The sequence below is a fragment of the Drechmeria coniospora genome, chromosome 02, assembly GCF_001625195.1.
Source record: "Drechmeria coniospora strain ARSEF 6962 chromosome 02, whole genome shotgun sequence".
NCBI lineage: Eukaryota > Fungi > Ascomycota > Sordariomycetes > Hypocreales > Ophiocordycipitaceae > Drechmeria > Drechmeria coniospora.
In genome coordinates this window covers 5657873-5681541 of record NC_054390.1, presented here as the reverse complement: position 1 = coordinate 5681541, position 23669 = coordinate 5657873, and the positions used below count along the sequence as shown (strand labels likewise).

Here is a 23669-nt window from a genome sequence, read left to right as displayed (position 1 = left end):
AATTGGCGCAGAATATTGTACATGTACTCCGTACAAGTACAGTACTTGTACAGGTAAGTAGTCGTCGTTGAAAATTGGGGTGGCCCCCTTGCTCATAACACTCTGAATGAACCGCGGTGTACTCCGCATTACTTGTAGGATGGATGGTAGATTGGAGGGTAGAAAAACGTACGAGAGGTGCATGGGTTGGAGCAACAGTAAGTTGTTGCCAAGGATATTCTCAGAGGCTTTTGGATAGGTAGTCGCTTCTCGATGGCACGCTGTGAAACTTCCGAGTACGTAATACAATCATCAGGGCATGTGAAGGGACCAATATTACCTGCCGGGAGAGTTGTACAAAGACTTTAGAGAACTACAACGTATAATTCTAGGTGTACTTACATTGTCCGTCCACTATTACTGTCCACAGTATTTTGTTCTTACATGTACCTGTACAACTACTCCTAATTGTACAAGTATGTGCTTGTACACCTATTTACGACGTCCCGGCACATGCCTTCAATTGTAATATACCCGACTCGGTACAGAATGCTCTTAAATAAGTACTGATTGGTTCTCATATAACTACTTACTGATTTACGACTCGACTTGGTATGATAAATTTCACTGTGCAACAAGTATTGCGGGTGCTGCCTTGGGAGCCCGAGCCCGACAGAGGCATGGAATTCCCTTGCCAGTGCTCCGTATTTCGTAGTTACACAAGGGTATTTCTGTTCCTTTCATCAATGCGAATAGCCCATAAGTGTTCAGCCTTCTACTTGAATGCGTTTAAACATTGGCTTGAGGTGAATAAGTAGGTTCAAGTAGGCATATACATGCTATTCGAGCTCCATGACATCCTTTGACCATAGTTTTGAATTCTCACGAGCATTGAAACTCACTCCTGGGGGCGAAATCTACATATTATGGGGGTAGGTGACCATGCAGTATATATTTAAGACCACTGCTCGCGCTGCGCTCCGATAATCCACAGTATATACGAGATCCTTTTAGAGTCAACGTTGGCATTCATGAGCTGTCGAGTTGAGACATGTAACTTTCATTATGCCCTATGGCGTCCATTGATTCACACTCCAAGATCAAAACGCTGTTTTGCTAGCACTGAACCTGTGAGGATGAACATTGGACCGCCGGATTCCAATTATGCAATCTACAGCCAACTACTTGTTCTCCATTGATGGAGCGAACGCGGTCCTATATATGTTCCTGCTTAGTCTTCATATTACGCTATCTAGTAGACAACGTGTGAATACCAAGATCCAGACCAAATGCTCTCCCCGTACATGACTGCTAGTCCAAGATCATGTCGACCTGTCCTGCCAATTCGCAGGCTCGCCAATATTTTGGACCACAGCAAGTCTGAAATCCCAAGTTGTTCGAAATGCATGCAGCGGCAGGAATTGGTGCTACATCGGGAGCTGCCCAGATTATTAATGCAATACAGTATCTTGCGAGTACTTGATAAAGCCTCACTCCGGCTGTGAATTCTCTGCTCCAGGGACGGTGCGGCGATGGTGAAGGTGTCACGAACGGATGGTAATAGCGTGTGCGCCCAGGCAACTTACAACCTAGGACATGGGTGCGTATCACTGAACCAAAAAAAACATGCCAGAATTTTGCGTTGGAAATGCATAAATAATTGATCATGTGTAATCACTTGTATGCAGGCTCATGTCCTGCCTGGAACTGAGTGGATTGCTCAAAAACCCACGTTGTAGACTTCTCAGACCCTTTGGTGTTATGAAGCAAATACGATGATGCACGGTGATAGTAAATATCCTACGTATATCTCACTGGAATACATGCAGCTTAAGCAATAAAATAATGGTGCAATGCAATAATTAGCATAAGGGCAAGCTGTACATGACAATAATCGCTTCCCAAGTCAAGGTTCATACCAATCCAATAAATGTCCCTCTCATCTCAGGACTGTCGTTCTCAACTCACCCAAGTGTCGTGCCGCTGTAGTAAACAGGCCTATCTATCTCAGGAACGGGGCCGATATTCCACCAGTTATCTATTTGACAATCGTTCGTGGCTCCTCTGCTGCTGGGCCTGCTGCTTCCAGCCCCCCCACCGGCACCCGTGGCTTGCTCGGAGCAAGGAGCGTGCCCTGCACCCGTCGCTCCCATGAACAAGGAATCATGGTGGAGGGGAACCGGCTGCCAGGCGCAGCCGGGAGAAACAAGGGGTTCTGTGCCGTAACCCGTCGAGGGCGGCCAAGGAGACATACTGACGGCGGACGATCGCCTACGATCATTTTCCGACGATGCCCAGGCTGGGATATCCAGCGAGCTTGAAGAAACTGGCGGGTAATATGAGATGCTCTCCCTCCCGGGTGGATGAAACGGGCCTGCCTCAGTCGGAAGCCTGTCCATCATGGAGACAATCTCGTCCGGAAAGGAAAATGTGGCCGGTGTGGGTTCAGCCGAAGAATCGAGCTGGCTTGAGGGCGCCGTTTCACGAGACGAAGAACCTGAGTACGTGCCATTGTCATCCGGAGGAGATGAACCCAACTCCTCGTGTGAAAAGTGGCCAGCATGGTGTGATGATGCCTGCACCAAAGCGTCGATGTCGGATAATTTTTCTGTATTGAAAGGACAGTTAGCATTACTATTGACCTTTCCATTCGTGTTGCCGCTGCCATGTTAACTGCACATAGGCTGCGGGCGGCGCTTCACTTACCTATCTCGCCGTTATTGTAACGTTCCTCCTGTTGAGCGACGGCGAAGATGTTCTGCAAGTAGCGCTGCTTGCTTGCATTCGCCGTGGACTGGGCAAAAAATGCCGCCATCGTTTGCTGTGTCGTCTCCCCTAGTTTCCGCAAATTTAGATTGCTAAGCTTTGTCGTTTTGCTCTTGTACGACATGGTGGCAAGTCTTAAAATATGGATGAGGAGATGGATTCGTTCTGTCAAGAAAATAAAGCAGTTAGCATAGCATAAGTAAAGTCGGGGTAATCGAATGGCTTGTTCCATACCATGTTTGCTCAAGTGGTCAGGCTCTTTGTGTCGCACTTTCACTTTGCCCTGCGTTGGCCACCACTCGGGGGCGGTGTCTTCGTTTCCGGTATAAGGATACGTCGATTGTTTTCGAGGCTCGATCACTTTAACCCACGCCTTGGCGATTAGCTTGCAGGCCACCTGCTGGCAAGAGTCGAATTGCTTCTTATAAAAGGAGTAAAGGGATGGTGAGTCGATGATCTTGCCCCCATTTTGGGGAGGGGGCGTCATGAGCCATGAGGCGCTCTCGTCCTCCTCGCCAGTTTTGCATGCCTCGCCTGATTCACCTATTTCGCCCGCATCACTTGTATTGCACGTCTTTGGGCGCTTGCTGGGCGGCTGCGGCGCGTTGCCATCGTCGGGAGGGGGCAGGCTCTTCCGCCGGGTCGTATTTTTGGTATCGGGCAGGTCCAGCTTGGGAAGACTCCGCTTGGTATCATTGTTGATACTTCCGTTTGGAGCCGTGTCTGCAGATCCCAGCATTAGCATCTGTAGAAACGGTGTGACATGGCCACCTGCTGAATGCTTGGGCCATCGAGGATGCGTCAAGGGCACAAAACGAACCTTTCTCCGCTTTTTGCCGGTTCTCTGCCTCTTGGTCCTTTCCCACATCTCTCATCGTTTCTTGAAACCGATTTGTATCAAAAAATTGACGAATTCTATCTTGGCCAAAGGCACGCTGCGGCTTGAGGTAGATGGCGACCTCGCCGTTATCTGTGATGGCAGCAACGAAGAACTGTTTCGCACGGAATCGAGGTGGTGAATGCATCTTGCCGACCAACAAGATCCAGTCGTGTCGGTTCAGTAATATGGATATGAACCATCGAGGAGTGATAAAAACTGTTGTAGGATTTGTTGTCACCAGGGAACTTCGGCGAATGCTGCTCAGTTCTGCATATATAGGGCAACCGAATATGCCTCAAGGAGGATCGAAGCCTTGATGGGTCGCGAAGCTTGTAGTTCGAGTATAGTACAGTATAATACAATATCACATTTACAGTACACGATGTCACAGCCGCATGTGGGAGTGATCGAGTTTGAGGGAGTGACTGGCTGTGCTCGTGTATGTAAGTTTCGTCAGTAATCGAGCCCGCCCTCACATTCGACGGGAAGTCTTATAATGGTGAATTACACAATCCAAAGTATTGAGAGCCGGCCCGCAGCGTTCAGGCATAGAAACGGTCCGTGGTCGACAATTGAGCTGCGGACTTGGACTTATAAACGACGCCAATCAACGAGGTCTCCTGGCACCCCATCGATCGATAACGGTCAGCGCGTACAGGTAGCAGCGCATGAAGAAAAGAGCCGGAAAAGGAATGGCAACGGTCCCAAAGCGGTGTGTTGTGACAGCATGCACCAAATTAATCGTGAATATATCAACGATGAAAGAGTGAGTGGGTCGATCTCCTTGGCCACGGGGGCTCGTCGAGCGAAAATCGCAACGACAGGAGGGTTATGTCAGGTGTGCACGTAAATGTATCGTGGCGTGGTTAGAAAGTCTAGTGCGCAGTGGTTCCGTTTATTTGTTGGTAGTGTACTCCGTACTCCGTACTCCGATCTCAACTGCCCATGGGCAGACAAGTACGAGTACATTCATGTACTTCTTGTAGTTGAATATGTGTACACATGTTGCACATCTCCATTGCACTCGGAAAGCCTAAAGAGGGTTGGCTGGAACTTGGCAGTGGCTACTAACACGCTGACGAAGAGAGCGTATAAGGAATGTGGAAGCTCCACAGGAAGCCTTCTGCGGCTCCCACCCTTGCAAGCCTCCTATCCTGGGAAGTACTCTGCGGGAAGCCAAAGACTTATTTAGTGACCAATACAGATGGTACAAACGAGGCTTGCCCTCGGGGCTGTACAAGCACAGGTAGTGACGAGCATCAATGCAAACATTAGTGATACTGGGCACCGCTTGAAATGCGAAGTTCCGACATACATGTGAGGATTCGTAGCACAATTCCCATCGCGAAAATACGAGCACCAGTCTAGAAATTGTCGTAAATAGGAGAACCGTAGCTCGGGTAGGCACGACTATAGTTCACTTCACTCGACTGGCCTGCCCAAGCTAGAGTGAACTAGTGCTGTCAAGATGGACATTGGTCTTGGTTGAGCCCGCATGGGATCTAGCTGCTGCGTGGCTACGCACGAACCATTGACGATAGCTTATGCCTCGCTGAACTCGTGGGCCGTCGTGATCGTGGTCGAGTTAGTGCGAACACACCGTTCCATTGATTGAGTGGTTACGGTCCGCATTGACTTTTACAGAATAGGGGGACCGGACCGCAGTATGCGGCATGAGAGCAAGTGCACGTGCTGCATTTTAGCCTTCGGACAGTCGTACCTGGGACATGCCATGTCAATGTTGAGCACAGGTGTACACTTCTGGATGAGCGATTGAATCACGGATATGGATGCATAAACGTGGCCTTCAGCCACCAATTCCCGGTTGTTGCTTTGCCGTAGCTTGTCAATCCCGTGATAGCAAGGGCGGTTTGGGATTTTCGGTATCACTGAATCAGTTTTGAGATTTGGCCGGGAAGTAATGAGCGCGAAAATGGGAATCGAAAGCCAAGGGAATAAAATGGAAATGCAAGCAACTTAACATGGAAACAAGGGGTCAAGCTGGAAAAGGAAGGGTAGTCATGGAGAACGGGTCGTGTTCTGGCAGAGCGACTAGAGGAATCGCACCCAGGAAGGCGGCTGTGTCACGATAACAAATTACGGATACACCATGTTGACTGCCGCGTTGTCCATAACTTAGTCGCCTTCACTCCGAGCGGACCCCCCGGCTCCACAGGAATTTTACTTTCAGGCGGCACCGAGACGGGGGACTCGATGCGGCACTTGTACGGCCGAACACCCGGAGTTCTGGGCGGGCGGTAGCCAAGACTATTTGAACTAGACGTGACACTAGGATCGGGGTTCCATAATAATGATCTTACTGAGGCGGTCATATCCCCCCCATCACGCTGGCAGCGGCATGACTGCTCGCCCTAACACGGAACTACTGCCACTAACAGCCAGCCTTACCCGACCAATAGGCCCAGTATTGCTGACGAATTGCTCGTTCTGTGTGGGTGTATCCTACCAAGCCGACGCGTAATCGCTCTTCCAACGAGTACTGGGGTTGCAGTAGCAGTACTTATACTTACATGTACGTGAATGTACCTAGTTGAAAATTTGCTTCGGCCATCGATTGTCGATTTTAAACGAACTTGATCACCTGTTGCTGAGTTTTTGCCTTACACGTCGGTCATGGCAGATTCGGGACAAGGAAGCCATCATGCTTGCTGGTTTCTGGTGCCTACACGCCCAAGCTGAACAAATACCGCGACTTATCTGTCTGTTTCTTGATTGGGAAATAGATTACGATGGGCTCTGTCTGTTCATGTACATTCGTACAAGTGTAGTTGCGCCGACGGCGCAGGTGGTGTGGGGATGGCTGGGCCAGGGGCCTTTACTTGTAGCGCTGGCATGAAGCTAGGAGGCTAAGGCACGACCCTATTAATCCACCAACAGCAGCTGGGCCAATGTTGGCAGAGCGAATGAAATGGACCGTCTTCGGGAGGCTGTACACTCAGGTAAGAGGTATAAGTACTGAAACGTTATCATGAAGGCGCATGTAGTTTAACGAGGCCAAGCACGGCTTGGACTCGGACGATGCCAAGAGTCCTCCATTGGGTTTGGATACAAGGAGGGGTGCCGAGCCGCGCCTCCTTTTTCATGAATACTTCTCGAATTCCTACACACCCGAAGGAGATGGCCTACAGTTTATGTGGGCGGGTGAATAGCAACCTCTCGCCAAACCTCTCTCAGCCAACGCTGCGGACTTGCAATTTCCTCCCAGCACCATTGATCGCTGAGCCCCTTCTCACCCAGTACTCGATTTGTACGGCACGCCGCTGACATCTAAATAATAGCTGGCGTTGTCTTATTTTTATTTTATTTCTATTTATAATTCATGGTTTCGGTCAGGATGACATACTAAGTGCTTGACCTACGCGTAAAGCAGGAGCTGCCCAACAGTTTATCATGCGCATACTTGCACGATTATCAACCAGGTAAAATACATGGTCACTATAAACTAGTCATGGTTGCTTTTATGTTGCTTTTATTCAAGCTTATGTCATTGAAAAGTATGGCACAAACAACGTGCATTACTTGATTCGTAACCTCTGCCAGTGACCGAATTTCTCATCCACGCATCGTTCTTGGCGAGAGGGATGTAATTCATCATGGCTCAGCTTGATGTGCAAGTGAATTCTTGCTCGCTCTTTCAGTCAAGCGTCAAAGTGCCAAACCGCCTTCCTACGATTGTTTGAACTCTGCATTCCTCGAGGCGTTCAAACCTCGTGGAATAACGTATTGCGAATTCTCTCGGACGTGCGCAAATCTACGTGCCAAACCAGCCAGTGTCTGGCACAATGCCTTTAAACTGTTTGAGCCCCACGGTGTATGCAGGCTAGTAATCTCGCGGTGCCCTCGGACGGAGATACCTCCGGGAACTCATGGTATCGATGTGGCTATTTTCATTTCTGGCGTTATAGTTGCACTTGCAAAGGGGGCTAACGTCCGCTCCACCACGTTCTGCTAGCAGGTGTTCTTGTACTCCAGAGAACCAATGGATGAGTGAATCATGCGTTGCTCGGATTCCCAGAAATAACTAAATGAATAATAGATTCCGTTTCATTCCTGGCTGGCTGGTGCAAGATTTGAACTTTTGCAATTATGGCACAGCTTTTCTGGGGCGACACTGGCTAAGACCTACCAAGCAAAGCAACACGCACATCTTAGATCTCCAGTAGACATACATGGTGCCCATGCTGCCAGGGTCCGAAGCACTTCTGTTTCCATGATTCCACATGCTCCGTGAACTGTGCTAGATATCGCATGTGTCTCAGAACCCGGAGCATCCGTAATACTGAAAATGCCATCTATAATGGAAATCGTAGATTCTGTTCGGGGAGGCTAATCTTGTTTGACCAAGGATTCTCCAGGGGGTGCGCGCGACGTTTTACTGTTGATTGCTACCGCTTCGCATTCGCTTCCGCGTTTGGTTAAATAACAAAGCAGAACAAGGAATCCATACTCGAACATAGAACATAGATAGCTCTACATCGTAATGATTTAATTCCAATGAATTGTAACCACAAAGGTAACCCAGACACTTTCTTCTGGTTCAACACTGGTACATACAAGCGTAGCTGAACTCTTCAATTGGGCGAACAGTCGGTCTTAGATCTCCCACCCACGTCCAGGAAATAACTTTTACACGGAATTGGTTGTAGCTAAATCAACAATCGTGATGTGGTGAGAAAATGCTATGTTGCGAATGAGAAAGCTGGAGTTTACTTTCCTGTCTTTGTCGGGTCTATTTGACATTCTACAGATCATCATATTTAATAAAACTCGGTGCATTCATCACTGAAGAGAATAACCGCAGCAACAAGTGGATATGGAACGAAAGGCAAAATATCAATTCATTCTGGTTGGATCACTGTCGTGTATTTCCATCAACTTGAAGAGTGAAATGGTGCCTGATTCCGGCACTTCTTGGGGACAGATATAAGTATGACAACCAGGTCGGATATGGCTTAGCCGCCAATTCCATGCCGCGGCTTAAGTCAGCTAGGAGGAATATTCCGACCCTGTCCGTCTGCGAAAAGATCTACTGTACTGCAGCTGACAGACCATTACTGAAGTAGCGATTGGTTGATGTCTCGAGCTTTGGTAATCACTAATGACAAGTCCAGTCAAGCCTGCTCCCCGTACGCCCCAGACTTCGCACTCAGTCTTGCCTTCCAACCGTCGACCAGTCAGGAGAACCTTTGGACGAAATTTAGCATTGCTCTTGGCTAAATCCTTGTAAATGTATAATGTCCAGTTGGAAAATCTTATCTGTCAATGTAATCTCAGCTCTCGTTTCAAAGTTCACATTCTGAGGGTGGGAACATAATGTAACCAAAATTTATTACACCGTTGGTCCTTTTCGAATGGAGCCCTATTAAAGTCAAGATGGTTTCAACAAGTTGGAGTAGTCGTTTGACCATAAGACTCGCATGGTGTTGAACACTTGTCATCTGACCTCCGACCACGTATCTTTGAAATTGAATCAAGTCGCGAATGCATGGTCGTGGTTATCGACATGTTTCATTCAAACTGATCGATTTGATTGTGAAAATATATCTGCCGGTCATGGGTTCATGTGAAGATTGGCATACCGTACTTGTTCGTCTTAACGGACCCAGGAATTTCATGAACCATTTGGTTTTCCAACATGATCATTCTGCACATTGTTCATTTGTATTTAAAACGTTATGCGCATCCAATGGTCAATCAGTCGAGGTTTCTCGAAGTATTGCACCACCTTCATAGGCCATCTACCTCGACTTGCTTTGTCGCCGGGGATACACAGTGTCCTGGTGAGGCAAATTACTTCTCGCATTGCGCAATACATGTACATTTTTTAATGACGATAATTGGAAAAATGAAGTCGTCTCAAATAATTGCAAGAGTAACATATGATCTGCATTTTTAGCAGGAACAACTTCCCCGTTTTTGGATCTTTTCAGTGTTCCAACATCCACATCAGGATTAATTGTCAAACTAATCTAGCAATATGAGTATTGTAACGCGGTGAGACTCTAGACAGACGGCACTAACATGTTCTGTCACCATCAGACGTATTCGAAAACAAATACTGCAAACGGCACATATGGGCACTGACTTAAGAATAAAGGATGATGTTGAAATGCTGTAAGCACGAACTTGGAGACTGGAACAATATTTATCCTTGTCGAGCTGAGCCGTGTGATGCTACTGAGTAATACCAATGAATGGGTCAGCGACGTTCAAGCCGTTCCCACTTGTGGAGATGGTCAAACAAGGAAAATATGCCTGAACCACAAAGTGGAGCGCTTCCGGAACCATGATATCCAAGATTGAAGCTCTCACTCTGACCATTTTGCATCTTAGCGTGAATCTTTCGGTCCGCTTACGACAGACCAGTTATGGTGAAGTAAGCCGCCACTGACTGAGAGACTTTCACCGCCGTTGGTGTGAGCTGATGGAGTTGTGTAGACTGATAACGACTTTTAAAGTTTAGTTTTTAGTGAGATGGATCGTCTCACTTCGTGCTAGACCCTCCGTCTCAGCACCTCGTGACCGAAATAATAGCTCAAGTACATGACGGCCTAGGTTGTCATGACATGTATTGTATTTCTTAGTCCGCACCATGGCAAAACACTCGTCAGGCTATTGAATTTATTTGTACTTTGCTGAATTATGTGTGAAGACTCGGGACAATATGGGTGACATTGCACTGGCCATGGTAGGAAGTCAACATATCTTCACAAGTTCATTGCATTGAATGAATTCCTCATTACGACACTAAAACTAGAAGAAAAATTGTCTAGTATGACTACAAGAATATTGCATCATTGCTCCGCTTCTAGTTAGCTTCACATTGACTCCAGTGGTCTTGCAAGATCCGTGCAAGCCGAGCACAGGTGGAATTTCAGGCTTCTGTCTACTGGCATGGATGGGCTCAGGCACTTTCTGCTCGTCATTGGGACAGTTATCCACGAACAAACAATATTAACGGTACCAATCACACATCTTCGCGGATCTTCCAGGTGCATCACCATTTTATCATCGAAGGATCTTGGCTCCGTGCATTTTATTCGGCACGGGAGCATAATGCGTACACTGGGAGCCTTAGCCATAGCAACACACAGGGGCTGGGTTCATACCGAATCCACGTTCAACGATTAAGAATATGCACAATCATGATGAGTTTGAGGAGGAAAGACAATACTCATATCATTTTCTACTAAATGCAGGGCATTGTTCAGCTCAATACCACGCATTTAGTGTCAGTAAAGCATTCACAGATTTAAAAATTCGCATGGTATGTGTAGTAGAATAGAGGGTTTTTCATATTAAGTAAGGTAGCTAAAGATGGCTCCACGAGCTGATATATGGCTGTTTGCAATTGCCAACCTTAGCCGGGGAATGAACTAAATTAAGGCTGTCGGGGACTCGACTTTGATAAAGACATCCCTGGCGCTATTGGGTGAACTATCGGATGTCCCAGACTCAACTGGCGACATTTCGTACTTTCCTACACCAGGTGTGAACTCGTGATTGTCGGTCGATACATACGGAGAGGTGAGTTCGGTGGAGTAATCATCAAAGCTCTGATCGTCGGTACTGCTGGAATCTCCCGTCCGGGATTCTGATGAAGCGCGCGGGCACAATGTCTGCGACACTGAAAGAGCAAGAGCAGACTCAGGAAGCCAGCAGCCCATGGAGTTAATAATCTACAATGGATTAGAAATCGTCGAATGAATTGCACGGGAATGCAGGGGAAATACCGTAGATGTACCCTGCATGAGCTTTGTCCAGCTATCGCTGTTCTCGAGGATCAGCATATAGAAATCATTGCCGAGGTGTGCAGCAATGCCGATATCAGGAAACATCGACTTACCGGTCTGTGGCCTGCCAAGATAGAAGCACCGAAGCCGCTAAAATAGCATCGGAATTTTCGCGGGAGAATTCGCCGAGCGCTTTGTGCAGGCCAACAAACGCGAGCCCTCGGTGCTCGAAAGCAATGTTACTGACGAGGGGGCAATTGGTGTGAAGCGCGATATGTGTGGCGGATAGAGAACACAATGCGTGCATCACATATGTAGAGGTAGTAGCTATGCTCAGAAGTCTGCAGATTGGAATGTTTTGTTAGCTTATAAATAAATCTCACGGGAAAAAAATCCATTGTCATACGTTGGTATATTTTGGGTCCAAAATGATGTATAGACGTCATTATTTTTTTCGGCCAGTTGATCTTTCAAGCTCGCGAAGTGGTATATCAATCGGAGGTCTTCCGTAGAATAAAGTTGCGGGACTGGAGTCGGGTAAACTTGCAAGGATGGAAAGGGAAATTTGGAGGTTGTTTTCCAGTCTTCAATCGCTGCTTCGATCGTTGGCGTCCACATTAGGTCCGGTTTCGACAAACTTCCGGGTATGGTAGGCATATCATTATATGGACAACGGTCCTTGCGTTTGGTGCAGTTGGAACTAATGGTAAATGGGAAAAGAAATTAACAAAGTACATGCAAGTATCATCGGCACGTCGATACTCACCATTGCGGATATTTCTCATCACATCGTATGTGGCGAGTTTTGCTGCCGAAGTGGTGCCCGTCAGCCGAGCGTGCATTGCTAGGGTTAAAATAAAAATCAAACTGACCATTTGAGACATCCCTTTCGAGACTTGGTATGGCTATGTATCGAGTTAGCAAGCCATTGCAGGGAGACGTCAGTAGGCAATGAAGCATACCTGCGGCGAACGGCACCCAAAAACATTTTGACTACGCGTGATGGATTTGGTCGAGATTCAAATCAACTGATGATATGTCAGACACGGGAAGACTTGCGGGGGTGAAAGGAAAAGGATAGCGACAGTTTCGTACGTTCAAGACGGGAAATTGGCGAATCATTCCAAGTTCCAATAGGCAACTAAGCGATGTAAAATGGCGAAGTATGCGCTTCGTCTGGTGAAGTTGCAAACCACTCGCAATAATCCAGTGTCATATATTGTTCCCGAACAGTGGTATCCGTGCCAGCGATGTTTGGGGATATTTAGAAGTTTTGCACAACACGACCGTGCAATAAGTTCAACACGTAGTTGTCGGTGATATGGAGGTATGGCAGTCGGGTTGATATGAGTGGCGATGTGTCCTAGCTCTGTATATAACAATAGCTTGCCAACTAGCAGACACCTCACCATTTTAGCCGGGAGCTGAGAGAGCAAACCTAACAATGGCGGTGGCGCGTGGCGCAGAGGTTGACTGACGACTCCATAGTCTGCCAAGATAGAAACCAAGAGCCAGAGCTCCAGCACAAGCTGCAGTTGCGGGGAATCCTTGGCCCACACCTGACGCCAGAGGCTCCGGTGATCAGAGTCCCGTTCGCTGGCTTGGGTCCCGAACGCTCTATACAGCAAGTCACAAGCCTTTCGACGAGTGAACAACACCTAGCGAATGGTGAGGTTGGAAACAGTCGTCAAAATAGTCAAAACTCAATGTGAATGCACCTGCTCGCCTTTTTGATTGGCACATAGTTTGAGTACCGCCTGCAGACGTGTCGTGTGTAGCGAGGCAAGGCCGAGTTAACGAAGCCAAAGAACTGATCATCATGGACTGGACCGTTTTTCGTCCCATGAGCCTCTGCTTGCTATGCGTTTCGAAGACATGCCAGAACAATTCAAAATAATTCCCACCAACAGGATTCGATGCAAATGGCTGCAAAGGCCATGACGATAAGCAACAATTTGCAATGTGCGCAGTCCCATTTCCCTCACTTATTGTTTGTACTCCAATCCACCTTGGGTGTGAGAATGGTGGCTGGCTAAGTAAAGCCACTTTCTATGATTGTAACGGACCGAAAGAACAACATGACAAACAAAACAGAATCTACAATGAAACATCTAAAACAAATTTTCTCAAAAAAACACACAATCGGTGATCAGGATATCTAGATTGATGAAGGAAGCTTTTGTGCACAGGCGATTGCCCTTTGACGAACATCGCGGCATACATTTATCATGCAGACACGTGTCCCCTGCTTGTGTTTTTTTCGGAGGGAACGGCAGAAACACGACGAGTCATTGGTAAGTGATGTCGATAGTGCATTTCAATCATGGGGCGCGGAGCACGGGAAGGATGGGGTGTGGCCCAAGAAGGGATGGTGTCTGCTAGAATGAAGAACTGGTGGCTCTGCATGGACTGGTGAAATCCACAGTCACTTGTGGCGCTTATATCGGGAGAAGGGGGGGAGGAAACTTCGATGCAAGGCACCCGCGGAAGCCACTAATACAAAGGGGGTTCAATCTTTGCCTTACAGTATGTCAGAACAGGTCGGCCATTCTGGCCAGGTCAGTAGGACTGCACTACCTGAAACGATTGTAGCTGAGTTATTCCACCTGATTATGATTTCAACCGGAACCTCGCGGGATCACATCGGCAGCTCGGAAGGACACATGTTTACAACACGACAGACCTGGTGTACGTGGCATTCGCTTGAAAACAATCATTCTTGGCACACGAGAAGTAACATCGGAGAAAGAACATCATGCATCTCGCCTGTACTTTGTTTATTGTCTTCCGTCCCTCTTTTGTTTCTTTTTTTGGAATCGCCACTGCTATTTTTGAATTGCATATAATAGTACTAACAACCCGTACGGAGTACTGCTTTTGACATTGCTGCAACCGTTGTACTTGTTCAGAATCGTGTCATGGGATCCATGTTGTTTGGAAGTACTCTCCGTACTGGTTCTACCATCCACAGTTTATCGGGCTGCCCTTCACTCATGCTAGTGTGATCCGCAATCGAATCATATGATTGGTCTCGAATCATTTCCGCGGTGAGGTTGTGAGCATGGGATGAGTACAGTGCAAAGAGTTGCACAAAACCAAAAGTTAAAATCGTCCGCCTCTAAGTTCAGATCGTCAGATTCTAAATATGTGGCCTCTAGGGAGGTGATTGCAGGTGATGGCTAGACCAGAGTTCACAGGGTAGGGTATACCGCGACTGTCATGATGTGCAACCAGTTTGATTGGCATTTGTTTGATTTCCAGACCCATTGCTGCTATTGATGCGACAGAAGTTACTATCAAACGTATACAGTGGTAGCATGTCATCACCAATTTGACGCGAATGTATTTCCAATTCGCAGTGATCCTCATATGCGTCAAAGACAAGCAATTGGGCAGGTACTGCGGCATGGATAACAAATTTGTCGAAATGTGTCATGATTCATTACCCTTACTTAGACAATAGACATGGCACAAGTAATGTAAAACCGGCGCGACTGTCCCAACTCTTATGATAAGAAAACCCTGTAGACTTCCCCACGAGGTGGCAAATTTCGATCAGTTTTCGGAAGTCTACAAAACCTTTGATATTTACAAGCGGTGAAAGTCGTGACTCAATATAGGTTTGGATATCGCAGAAGTGCTCCAGCATCCCATACATTGACTCATTGAAAATTGAGCACACTATACCTAGACATCGCAGAGCACACAGCAGACAGCAGATGGGAACTGCGCAGGAGACATGATGTATAATATCAACGATGGTCGGCATGTCTGCGGACTTTCAATAGAGCATACACGCCTACGAGAAATGGGCACGGCTCAACAATCAATCAACTGCGTTTTTAATAGTCCTGTAGGGCCGTCCTCCGAGTTGTCATCCACAAGACGTCAATTACGACAAAATGCTTTCCAATCGTGTTTTGTTGCATAAGTATGCGTCCGTGATATAATTCACAAAATGTAAAGTCATTAGAGTAAACATTATGTTATGTTTTATTAAAGTCGTATCGTAAGAGTGCCTCATATGACTTCAATCATTTCCTAAAATATACATGACTCCCATGACCATTCGCCCCCACCACCCACTATCAAATCCATCTATGTTTAGCAGGCCCAGCAGATGCTCTATAAGACCAAAACGGCAACGAGTGGAAGCAATGTGAGGAAGCTGACCGCCAACGAATTAGCAGCAGCTGTCGGAACGGTTTCAGGGTTGCCTGCTCCGTCAAGTCCGCTGCTGCCACCAGCCGGTGAGCTTCCGCTTCCGCTTCCGCCAGACGCAGGACCAGGAGAGCCAGCGCCTGGAGAACTGCCGCTTCCGCCAGCGGGGTAGCCGGGAGAGCCTGGAGAGCTGCCGCTGCCTGGTGCGCTGCCGCTGCCGCTTCCTGGTGCGCTGCCGCTGCCGCTGCCTGGTGCACTGCCGCTGCCGCTTCCTGGTGCACTGCCGCTTCCGCTGCCTGGTGCACTGCCGCTTCCGCTGCCTGGTGCGCTGCCGCTGCCGCTGCCTGGTGCGCTGCCGCTGCCGCTTCCTGGTGCGCTGCCGCTGCCGCTGCCTGGTGCACTGCCGCTGCCGCTGCCTGGTGCACTGCCGCTGCCGCTTCCTGGTGCACTGCCGCTTCCGCTGCCTGGTGCGCTGCCACTTCCACTACCCGGAGCACTGCCACTTCCGCTGCCTGGTGCGCTGCCGCTTCCGCCAGCCGGAGTGCCTGGAGTGCCTGGAGCGCCTGGAGCACCTGGAGAGCTTCCGCTTCCGCCGGCCGGAGCACCAGGAGAGCCTGGAGCACCTGGAGAGCCTGGAGAGCCACCCGAAGAACCAGCTGGGCCACCTGGAGTGCCAGGAGTGCCAGGAGTACCAGGAGCGCCTGGAGTACCACCGGTAGTGCCACCAGTTGAGCCACCAGGAGCACCAGGGGTACCAGGAGCACCAGGGGTACCAGGCGCGCCAGGTGTACCTGGTGAACCGCCAGATGATCCTCCTGATGGGCCACCTGGACCGCCTGGACCTCCTGGGCCACCTGGACCGCCAGGACCACCCGGACCGCCAGGCGCGCCAGGCGCAATCCAGGCGGGACCACCTGGACCACCTGGACCACCTGGACCACCTGGACCACCGGGACCGCCAGGACCGCCAGGACCGCCAGGAGCGGCTGCTGCTGGACCACCTGGACCGCCTGGACCTCCTGGGCCTCCTGGGCCTCCGGGACCTCCTGGGCCGCCAGGACCACCCGGAGCGGCTCCTGGTGGACCACCTGGACCACCTGGACCTCCTGGACCTCCTGGACCTCCTGGACCTCCTGGACCACCCGGACCACCGGGAGCGCCAGGAGCGCCTGGAACGCCAGCTCCTGGACCTCCCGGGCCTCCCGGACCTCCCGGACCTCCGGGGCCACCTGGACCTCCGGGACCACCAGGAGCTCCGGGAGATCCTGGCGGGCCGGCGGGACCTGGTGCGCCCGGTGCGCCCGGTGCCCCTGGGCCTACTGGATGGCCTGTACCATCGGGTAGAGGGCAGCCTGCGCGTGTTAGATGGGTACGGACAGCATCAGTCAGGGTCACGTACTACTTATGGTTAATGTGGGTAGAGTGGTGGTAATGGTCTTCATCGCCCTGTATCTAAGACCAGGCTGCACAAGGCGCGGTTAGTATCGAACGGAAAAAACGATGCGAGGCCAACACGAGTGAGGATTGCGTACCGAGTCTACTGTGGTTGTGCCATCGTCATCATCGGCTCGAGGATGATGGCCGGGGGCAACAAGTGCCCCGGCAGTCGTGAAATACGCGAAATACGTAGGGAACTTCATGACTGCGGGAGGAGGGAAACAGCCTCAAGGGAGATAGAGATGGAAGGCGAAATCGACAGCGGTTGTGTGCTGTGAAGATTTGATCGTTGAAAAGGCCTAGTGTAGAGAGAATGGCCTTATATAAACTGGGACAACGTCAACGAAAGTTGATAGGCCGTCTAAACCTATACGTGGCTTCTACATCAATGCGCGGCGACCATATAATGCCAGGTCAGGCTTCGCTGGCGGCCCGTTCTACCCATAAAAGTAGATTCTCAAGTTATGGTGAAGTTGCTCTATTCACAATGCAGGAAATAAAGTTGACCAAGTGATAGGTCAATCACGCTACCACCCCAGGGCCCTTCCACCCCGAATGGAATAGACTACTACCTCGACTAAACTTTGAGTTAGTCTAGGGACTGGACGATCTAGCCTCCGTGCTAGCTGATTCAAGTAAACCGTACCGTTCTTTTCTCTCACCATCGACGAGCACAAAGGGTTCAATAAGCCTGATGGAGCCACAGCAAGGGGTAAAGCCCACGCACTCATCCAAGGCACACTTGGGTTTCTGGCGGCACTTCTGCGACTGCCAGCTGGCATCAAGATGCCGTAGCTGACAAGCTGGCTCGATTCAACACAATCAATATTGCCGGATGCCGTTGCGCGCCACCGACATTGTACGCAGCTAGGAAAATCCGCACCATGAAATATCTACATTGGGATAGCAAATGGAGCGTCTACGGAATGCTTCGATGAGGTCTCATAAGTCGAAGAATTGGTCACAATTGCCGCAATAGCAAGTTGATATGCTTTTTGCTTCGGCAGATAGGGAGGAGGCCCGATTGCATCAAAAATTTCCCACCTTGGCACATGGCCGTGCTTGCATTCAAACTCGAGAAGTCTCTACTTTCCATTCTGCCCAGTCATTCCGGCATGAATGTGCGAATCTTTCCCCATGGCGTCGCTCGAGCCGGTAGGAGTTCATGCCGATCCGGTTCGGCGGAACCTCTCCACCCCCTCCCCTGGCTCCGGGCGCCGCCTGGGGTTTCGCTACTGCTTGCAAGCACATGTTGCTGCAATGCGGTTGGTTGTGCGTGGGCGGATTAGCGACTAGCGTCCGCGATCTGGGATCGTAAACCCACTCCCTATAAGGCCAGCGGCAGACTCCATCCCATGAGAAGGCTAGATGGCCAGTACATCTTAAACCCCTAGCCGTACGGAGCTTTCGAGGCGAGTCGGCGGCAGGACTCGTAGATCAAAACCAAGCCCCCCTCCTCCGGGAGCCACTCACTAAGTCTCTCGAGCTCCCCGCAAATGAGTCCAGGGCAGGCCACAGATGGCATCAGACCACGGGCCACGCGCAGCAAAACCATGGCGAGGATGTCGGGACAAACTCTAAAATGCATACTATGCGAAGTCTACCAATAAGCCCATATACTATCACCGGGCTCATTGGAGTTATTTGTACAACTATTGTGTTCTCCTCTTGCCCTGTATTGATTGGCCTTGGCCTTTGTGTATGTATTTTTTGGGGGGTGGAGAAGGGGGCGCCAGGAGGGGGGAGAGATGTAGAAGACGTGGGAGATGTGGTAGATGCAGGATTCACGCTCGTCGCCCCGAGGTGTCGACATGTTTGATTTCAACTTCAAGGCGCGCACGTGGCCGGGGCTGTAATCCTGAAGTCAATACACATCACCCGCCGGGGCTCGTGAGAGCACGTCTGCAGTTTCATCTTTCTCTCGGCAAGGGAGGACAAAGTGTCCTCATGATCGTGAGATTCCGTCGTCCTACGGGAGATGGTTATTGGATTTTAGGGCAGACTGCCGCCATGAAACAGTCAGGGGCCCACGGTGACCGCCCAACTGACTATTAATACCAGCTCGATCAATCCAGATCCAACGCCGCCCCAAGACAGCTTCAGCTAGACGGCAGCCACAGCGCGGCTAGGCACAGATGAGGCAAGGCTCGGTCGAATACCTTCCATTCTTCGAGCCGTCCGTAGGTGCACAATAGCGCCAAAGGCCACCATCGGTTGATAATCAGTTCGTTCGAACGAAGCTCGGCAAGGACACAGGGCCAATCCGTGGTGGAACCTGGCAGCGGCTTCGTAACACCTGTTCATTCTTGGCCCAATCCATCATCGTGTTGCTCGCCCGCTCGGCGGGAAGGGACTGGGCCCAGTGTCGTAGCACGGTGCTTGATCAACGATCCGAAGCCACGGTTGCGGCGTGATCAACTCATCTGCTCGACCACGATTCCTGCACCCAGCTGTTCTGCGTGCTCGTTCAACGCAGATGGATGGCAGCGGCGAGGCACTTGGTACGCCCAAGTACGTTGCCGTACGGCGCGCGACACGATAGGAGGCCACGTGCGAGGCCCCGTTTCAGGGCGCCATAGCTGGCAAGCGGGGGCTGGCGTTGGCCTGCGAACGCCCGTTGTGATTGGTGAGGTTGTTGGTTAGCAGAGGCAACTCTGGACACTTGGCACGCCCGTTTTGCCGACCTCCGATTCCACCGCTCTCACCATGTATCTTGACCTCGCCCGCGCTCGTCGAAAAGGCTCAAAGAATGCGACCGGTACGGAGATGCGTCCCGCCTTGAGTTTGAGTAGTGGCCGGCGTGCCGAACTGCCGCGGGAAGTGCTCTTGGCTCTGCGAAGGCCCTCGCTGAAGGTGAAGCAGCGACCTGTTCAAGCAGCTGACGGCGAGAGCGACGACACGGCATGGTGGCGAAGGATGAGTACGTAAGCACACGGCTAACGACATCTACTGTACTTTTCAGTACTCCGTACTCCCTACTTGGTTGTACTTGAGTAATACTTGTACGCCAAGGTGCACAGGTCATGTACAAGTACTTAAATACGTGTACCGTATGTACTATGTGAGTGCCGTACTGAACTCCGTACTCCGTGCCTACAAGTAAATACGGTGTAATTACTCCATACGGATGACTGTATTCAATTCCCAGTACAGTATAGAAGTACTGCGTACGGAGTACTTGCTTGTAAGTTCTCCATATCATGCTATGGACTGTATCGCGGAGTACAACTGTGCGACGTGCAATGCGTGTAGGAAATACGTGTACGTGTATGAATTCCTCCAAATAATAATAATAATAATGTTACAAGTACTGTAGTACTCCGTACGTGCCTCGCAAATACATGTTTACATGTACTTACTGTACTGTGGGCGTGTGGAGTACCTACCGTATACTGTAACTCCGTACAAGTACTTGGCATTTAGCAGTGTCTGTACTCCGTACTCCGTAAGTAATACTGTGTACAGCAAGTACAGCATTCCGTACTTCTAAGTACTGGTACATGTAGATGTCTACTTGTACAACAGGATTGAGTATATGTACGGAGTAAGAAAGTGTGCTATACATCTACAGGCACTCCGTACATGTACAGCTACTTACTTACACGCTGGCAGTGGCTTGAAACAAAAAAGCGGGGATCTATTCACCATCCCTTGCTGGACAGTATAGTACACGTAGACTTCAACCACGTATCAGTGGCAACGTGTACTCCGTACATGTGCATGTTCCGACTGTCTCCCTCCCGACACCCTGGTTCGACCGAGGAATGCATACAAGGACATGTAATTACAAGAAAGTCCATACACCTAAGTGTACTTACATTCATGCAATTACTTCGGTGTACTGTACTTACTCCGTAAGTACCTACTTACAGTAGTATGTACACGCCGTACTCCTTAATTGACGGAATACTCCGTGCTGACAAGTAATAATAGTGAGGACCTTGTACTGTATGTACACTGTACAGTAACCTCATGCTCAACAGCCGAGTTCGTCTAGCCAAGATAGATTAGTCTATCTATTAGTCTATCTATTAGTCTATCTTGCCCATTCGGGCAATCCTCGCATTAGGCGATTTGAGGATCTTTGCCCAAATGTGCGTTTCGTCTCGTCGGATAAACCTCGTGAGAGTCCGTATCAAGAGATCCTCGCGGTCAGGATCTGCCTGGCCCACGATGTGCGTAATAATAAATTCGATGAACGCTCAATCTTTTTTTATTTCATCGCTTGCATCATGGCAGCGAGACTTGCATGTTCTGGATGACTTGGGTACCACTTCGTGACACTCTCGCTGCCCTGTGGTGGGAATACACCAGTTGCCATTCGGAATTATCGGTGCATTCGAGGTGACTTGCCACTCATATGTCCATATGTCCTTGACAGCATCCCACGATATCCGCCTAGCAGCGATGAATCATAGCGCCTGTCACCATGAGCCGGTGCCAAGCGGTGCCTCCATGTACGTTGAATGCAATGGACTTGGGGGGTTGCCGCGGACGCAGAGTCATATTGAATGCGTTTAGAGATTCACCGTACGTCTTGACATGCTTGTCGGTATGCCATATGGGGCTGCTGGCTAACAAGTTGAGGTTGGCTCACTGTAGGCACCGCAGCCCGTCGCTGCCGTCCGCGGGCATGCGTGGGGAATGTCATCGACTTCGTTGTGTCTCTGTTTTGCGGGATCGAGTCACAACAACTTAGGCTCGGAAGCACGTCCTTGGTTTGATACGCCGGCGATCAACGGCCTTTACAAGCGGCACTATTGAGTTCCAAGTTTTGAAAATCATGGCGGACGGGCAAAAAAGCAAGGGTTTTCATATCTCCATGACCATCCGTAGATATCATGGGCCACCTGAAGTTGACACGAGTCGCAAGCCATTCCTGGCTCTTTGTAGTCATAATTGGCCTCTTGTCCCACCATCGTCCAGCGTCAACTGCATCGATATATAATTACCACAATCGGACTGCTGGGAAAGGGTCCATAGCACTTGTCAGGATTCCTCCATCATTGGAAAAACTAGTTGTTTTGCTCGCGTCTCCAACTTGGTCTGTTGCATGCTTGACCGCCCTAGTACATCCATCAGCTCTTTCTTGTACGGCTGTAACCCAGACAGACACTGCAGTCCCATCACACCAGATTGTCCTCATCGGGTGTGTACCATTTGTTGTTCTGCCAGTCATTGTCAGCAATGAGCATGGGCATATTCATCATCCAAATCTGCGAAGCAACAAACGAATCGATTGCTAACCACGAGAGGCCATCTGGGAAGTGTAAGGCCTCGCCCTTCGGCTTCGGGGCCGTGTGAAGCTTGATAGAGAGTCTCGCTGCGGCTCAGCTGTGTCATGCTGGAAGAACATGAAATTAATCTCTAATGTCACGTTATAATTTGTGATTGTTTAAATTTGACCAAGAGTTCATATCGAGAGATACAATTTTCTTGAAGCCTGACCAATTCACACAGTGGTTGGATGCCAGTACAATTATTGAGGAGCGTTGGAAGCATTTATCAAATCATTATACCCCCATCAGGTGTACAGATCAGAGAGCTATCAGCTGCATGCATCCTGGCTCATCATGGGCTACTTGTTCGAATCGCTCCTCCATTTTCCTTGTTCATGACTTCTTTCCATCCTCAGAATAAGTCTCCTTTCACACAATTGATACACGAGAATATTTTCGTTTGCAGTTCATAGTACTTCGTTCGACACTTAAATTCGATCGCATCTTTGCATATCTTTGCAACTAGCTCCGCTACCTAGGCAGAGTCGTAATGCATGGCTGTAGGTGTTTTTATCCAGGAAGCGAAACGCAACAGGGATTAAACAGGTGGAACTCGGTTGAGCAAGCCAGTCCTGACAGAATGCTTGATCTTAGAAGCGAGTGCGATTCGCGTCTTGTTAGCTGTGTATATGGGCATATGCATACGTGTGTAAAGCAGCTTTTCATCGATTCAGTACCTCTTCGCGAGCTCTGCCTTCGATACCGCAAGCCGGAAAAGCTGAGAAGAAGATTTAGAGGCACAGCAGTCCTTTGATACAGTCGATTTCATTATCCTTGAGAGCAACCGTAGGGGCCAACTGAATGCTCCGTATTGATGACCGATGACTTCACGAGCAATATCTTGTCTCTTGAGTGCCTGAGCCGGTTATGATACATCCTATCACCTGTCATGCAATAGATATGTTTTGCCACCCGGCACGGACATCGCAACACGATAATCCAACACCCCCAGCATACAAATCGTGTTCACATAAATATGATAAATAAAGCCCACCCTAAAGGCACATAGAGTATAATAGGAGCATCGCAAGACTTGAAGTGACGACCGTGCAGCGCCCTCATTCCTGCCATCGATTACCTCGATGGGTCCTGAAGGATACACATGGTGGCCAGATAACTTTTTGGTTGATAATGACAGCCATTGTTCCTGCTCTGACAAACGCGACTACCTTGCGAGCTATATCATGAAACCCTATTTATCCAGGATAATGTTTAATTTCGCTCTCCAATGGATGACATACTTCCTTATGCCATCACCGCACCCATATGGTGATCCAAGATGTGCAAACAATTAGCACGTTTGAGCCTGTTTAGTTGAATGCGATGATGTGTCAAGATCGATGGCTAACAAGCTGTTTTTGTACCCGTTAACTGCTTGTGCACTCGTTGTGTATACTCCCTCGTGCATGTTGA

The 23669-nt window shown here is 49.4% G+C and overlaps 4 protein-coding genes across 4 annotated transcripts; 1 reads left to right on the top strand and 3 right to left on the bottom strand.

Moving 5' to 3' along the window:
• Positions 1-1943: 1943 nt before the first annotated feature.
• On the bottom strand, positions 1944-3770 carry DCS_04650 (uncharacterized protein; the record flags this gene model as incomplete). The annotated part of the gene is made up of 4 exons (XM_040801957.1): positions 1944-2587; positions 2686-2910; positions 2980-3468; positions 3566-3770. The coding sequence occupies 4 exons, from the start codon at positions 3768-3770 to the stop codon at positions 1944-1946; spliced, it is 1563 nt and encodes a 520-aa protein (XP_040656990.1).
• A 7252-nt stretch (positions 3771-11022) lies between these two features.
• DCS_04649 (uncharacterized protein) lies at positions 11023-12367 on the bottom strand (the record flags this gene model as incomplete). The annotated part of the gene is made up of 7 exons (XM_040801956.1): positions 11023-11325; positions 11380-11416; positions 11493-11720; positions 11786-12079; positions 12146-12187; positions 12252-12284; positions 12342-12367. 7 exons carry the CDS (start codon positions 12365-12367, stop codon positions 11023-11025), a joined length of 963 nt encoding a protein of 320 aa, XP_040656989.1.
• Positions 12368-15504: 3137 nt separating this feature from the next.
• Positions 15505-17180, bottom strand: DCS_04648 (uncharacterized protein; the record flags this gene model as incomplete). Its single annotated transcript, XM_040801955.1, has 3 exons — positions 15505-16892; positions 16940-17003; positions 17073-17180. The coding sequence occupies 3 exons, from the start codon at positions 17178-17180 to the stop codon at positions 15505-15507; spliced, it is 1560 nt and encodes a 519-aa protein (XP_040656988.1).
• A 2503-nt stretch (positions 17181-19683) lies between these two features.
• On the top strand, positions 19684-19974 carry DCS_04647 (uncharacterized protein; the record flags this gene model as incomplete). Its single annotated transcript, XM_040801954.1, has 2 exons — positions 19684-19897; positions 19940-19974. The coding sequence occupies 2 exons, from the start codon at positions 19684-19686 to the stop codon at positions 19972-19974; spliced, it is 249 nt and encodes an 82-aa protein (XP_040656987.1).
• Positions 19975-23669: the final 3695 nt, after the last annotated feature.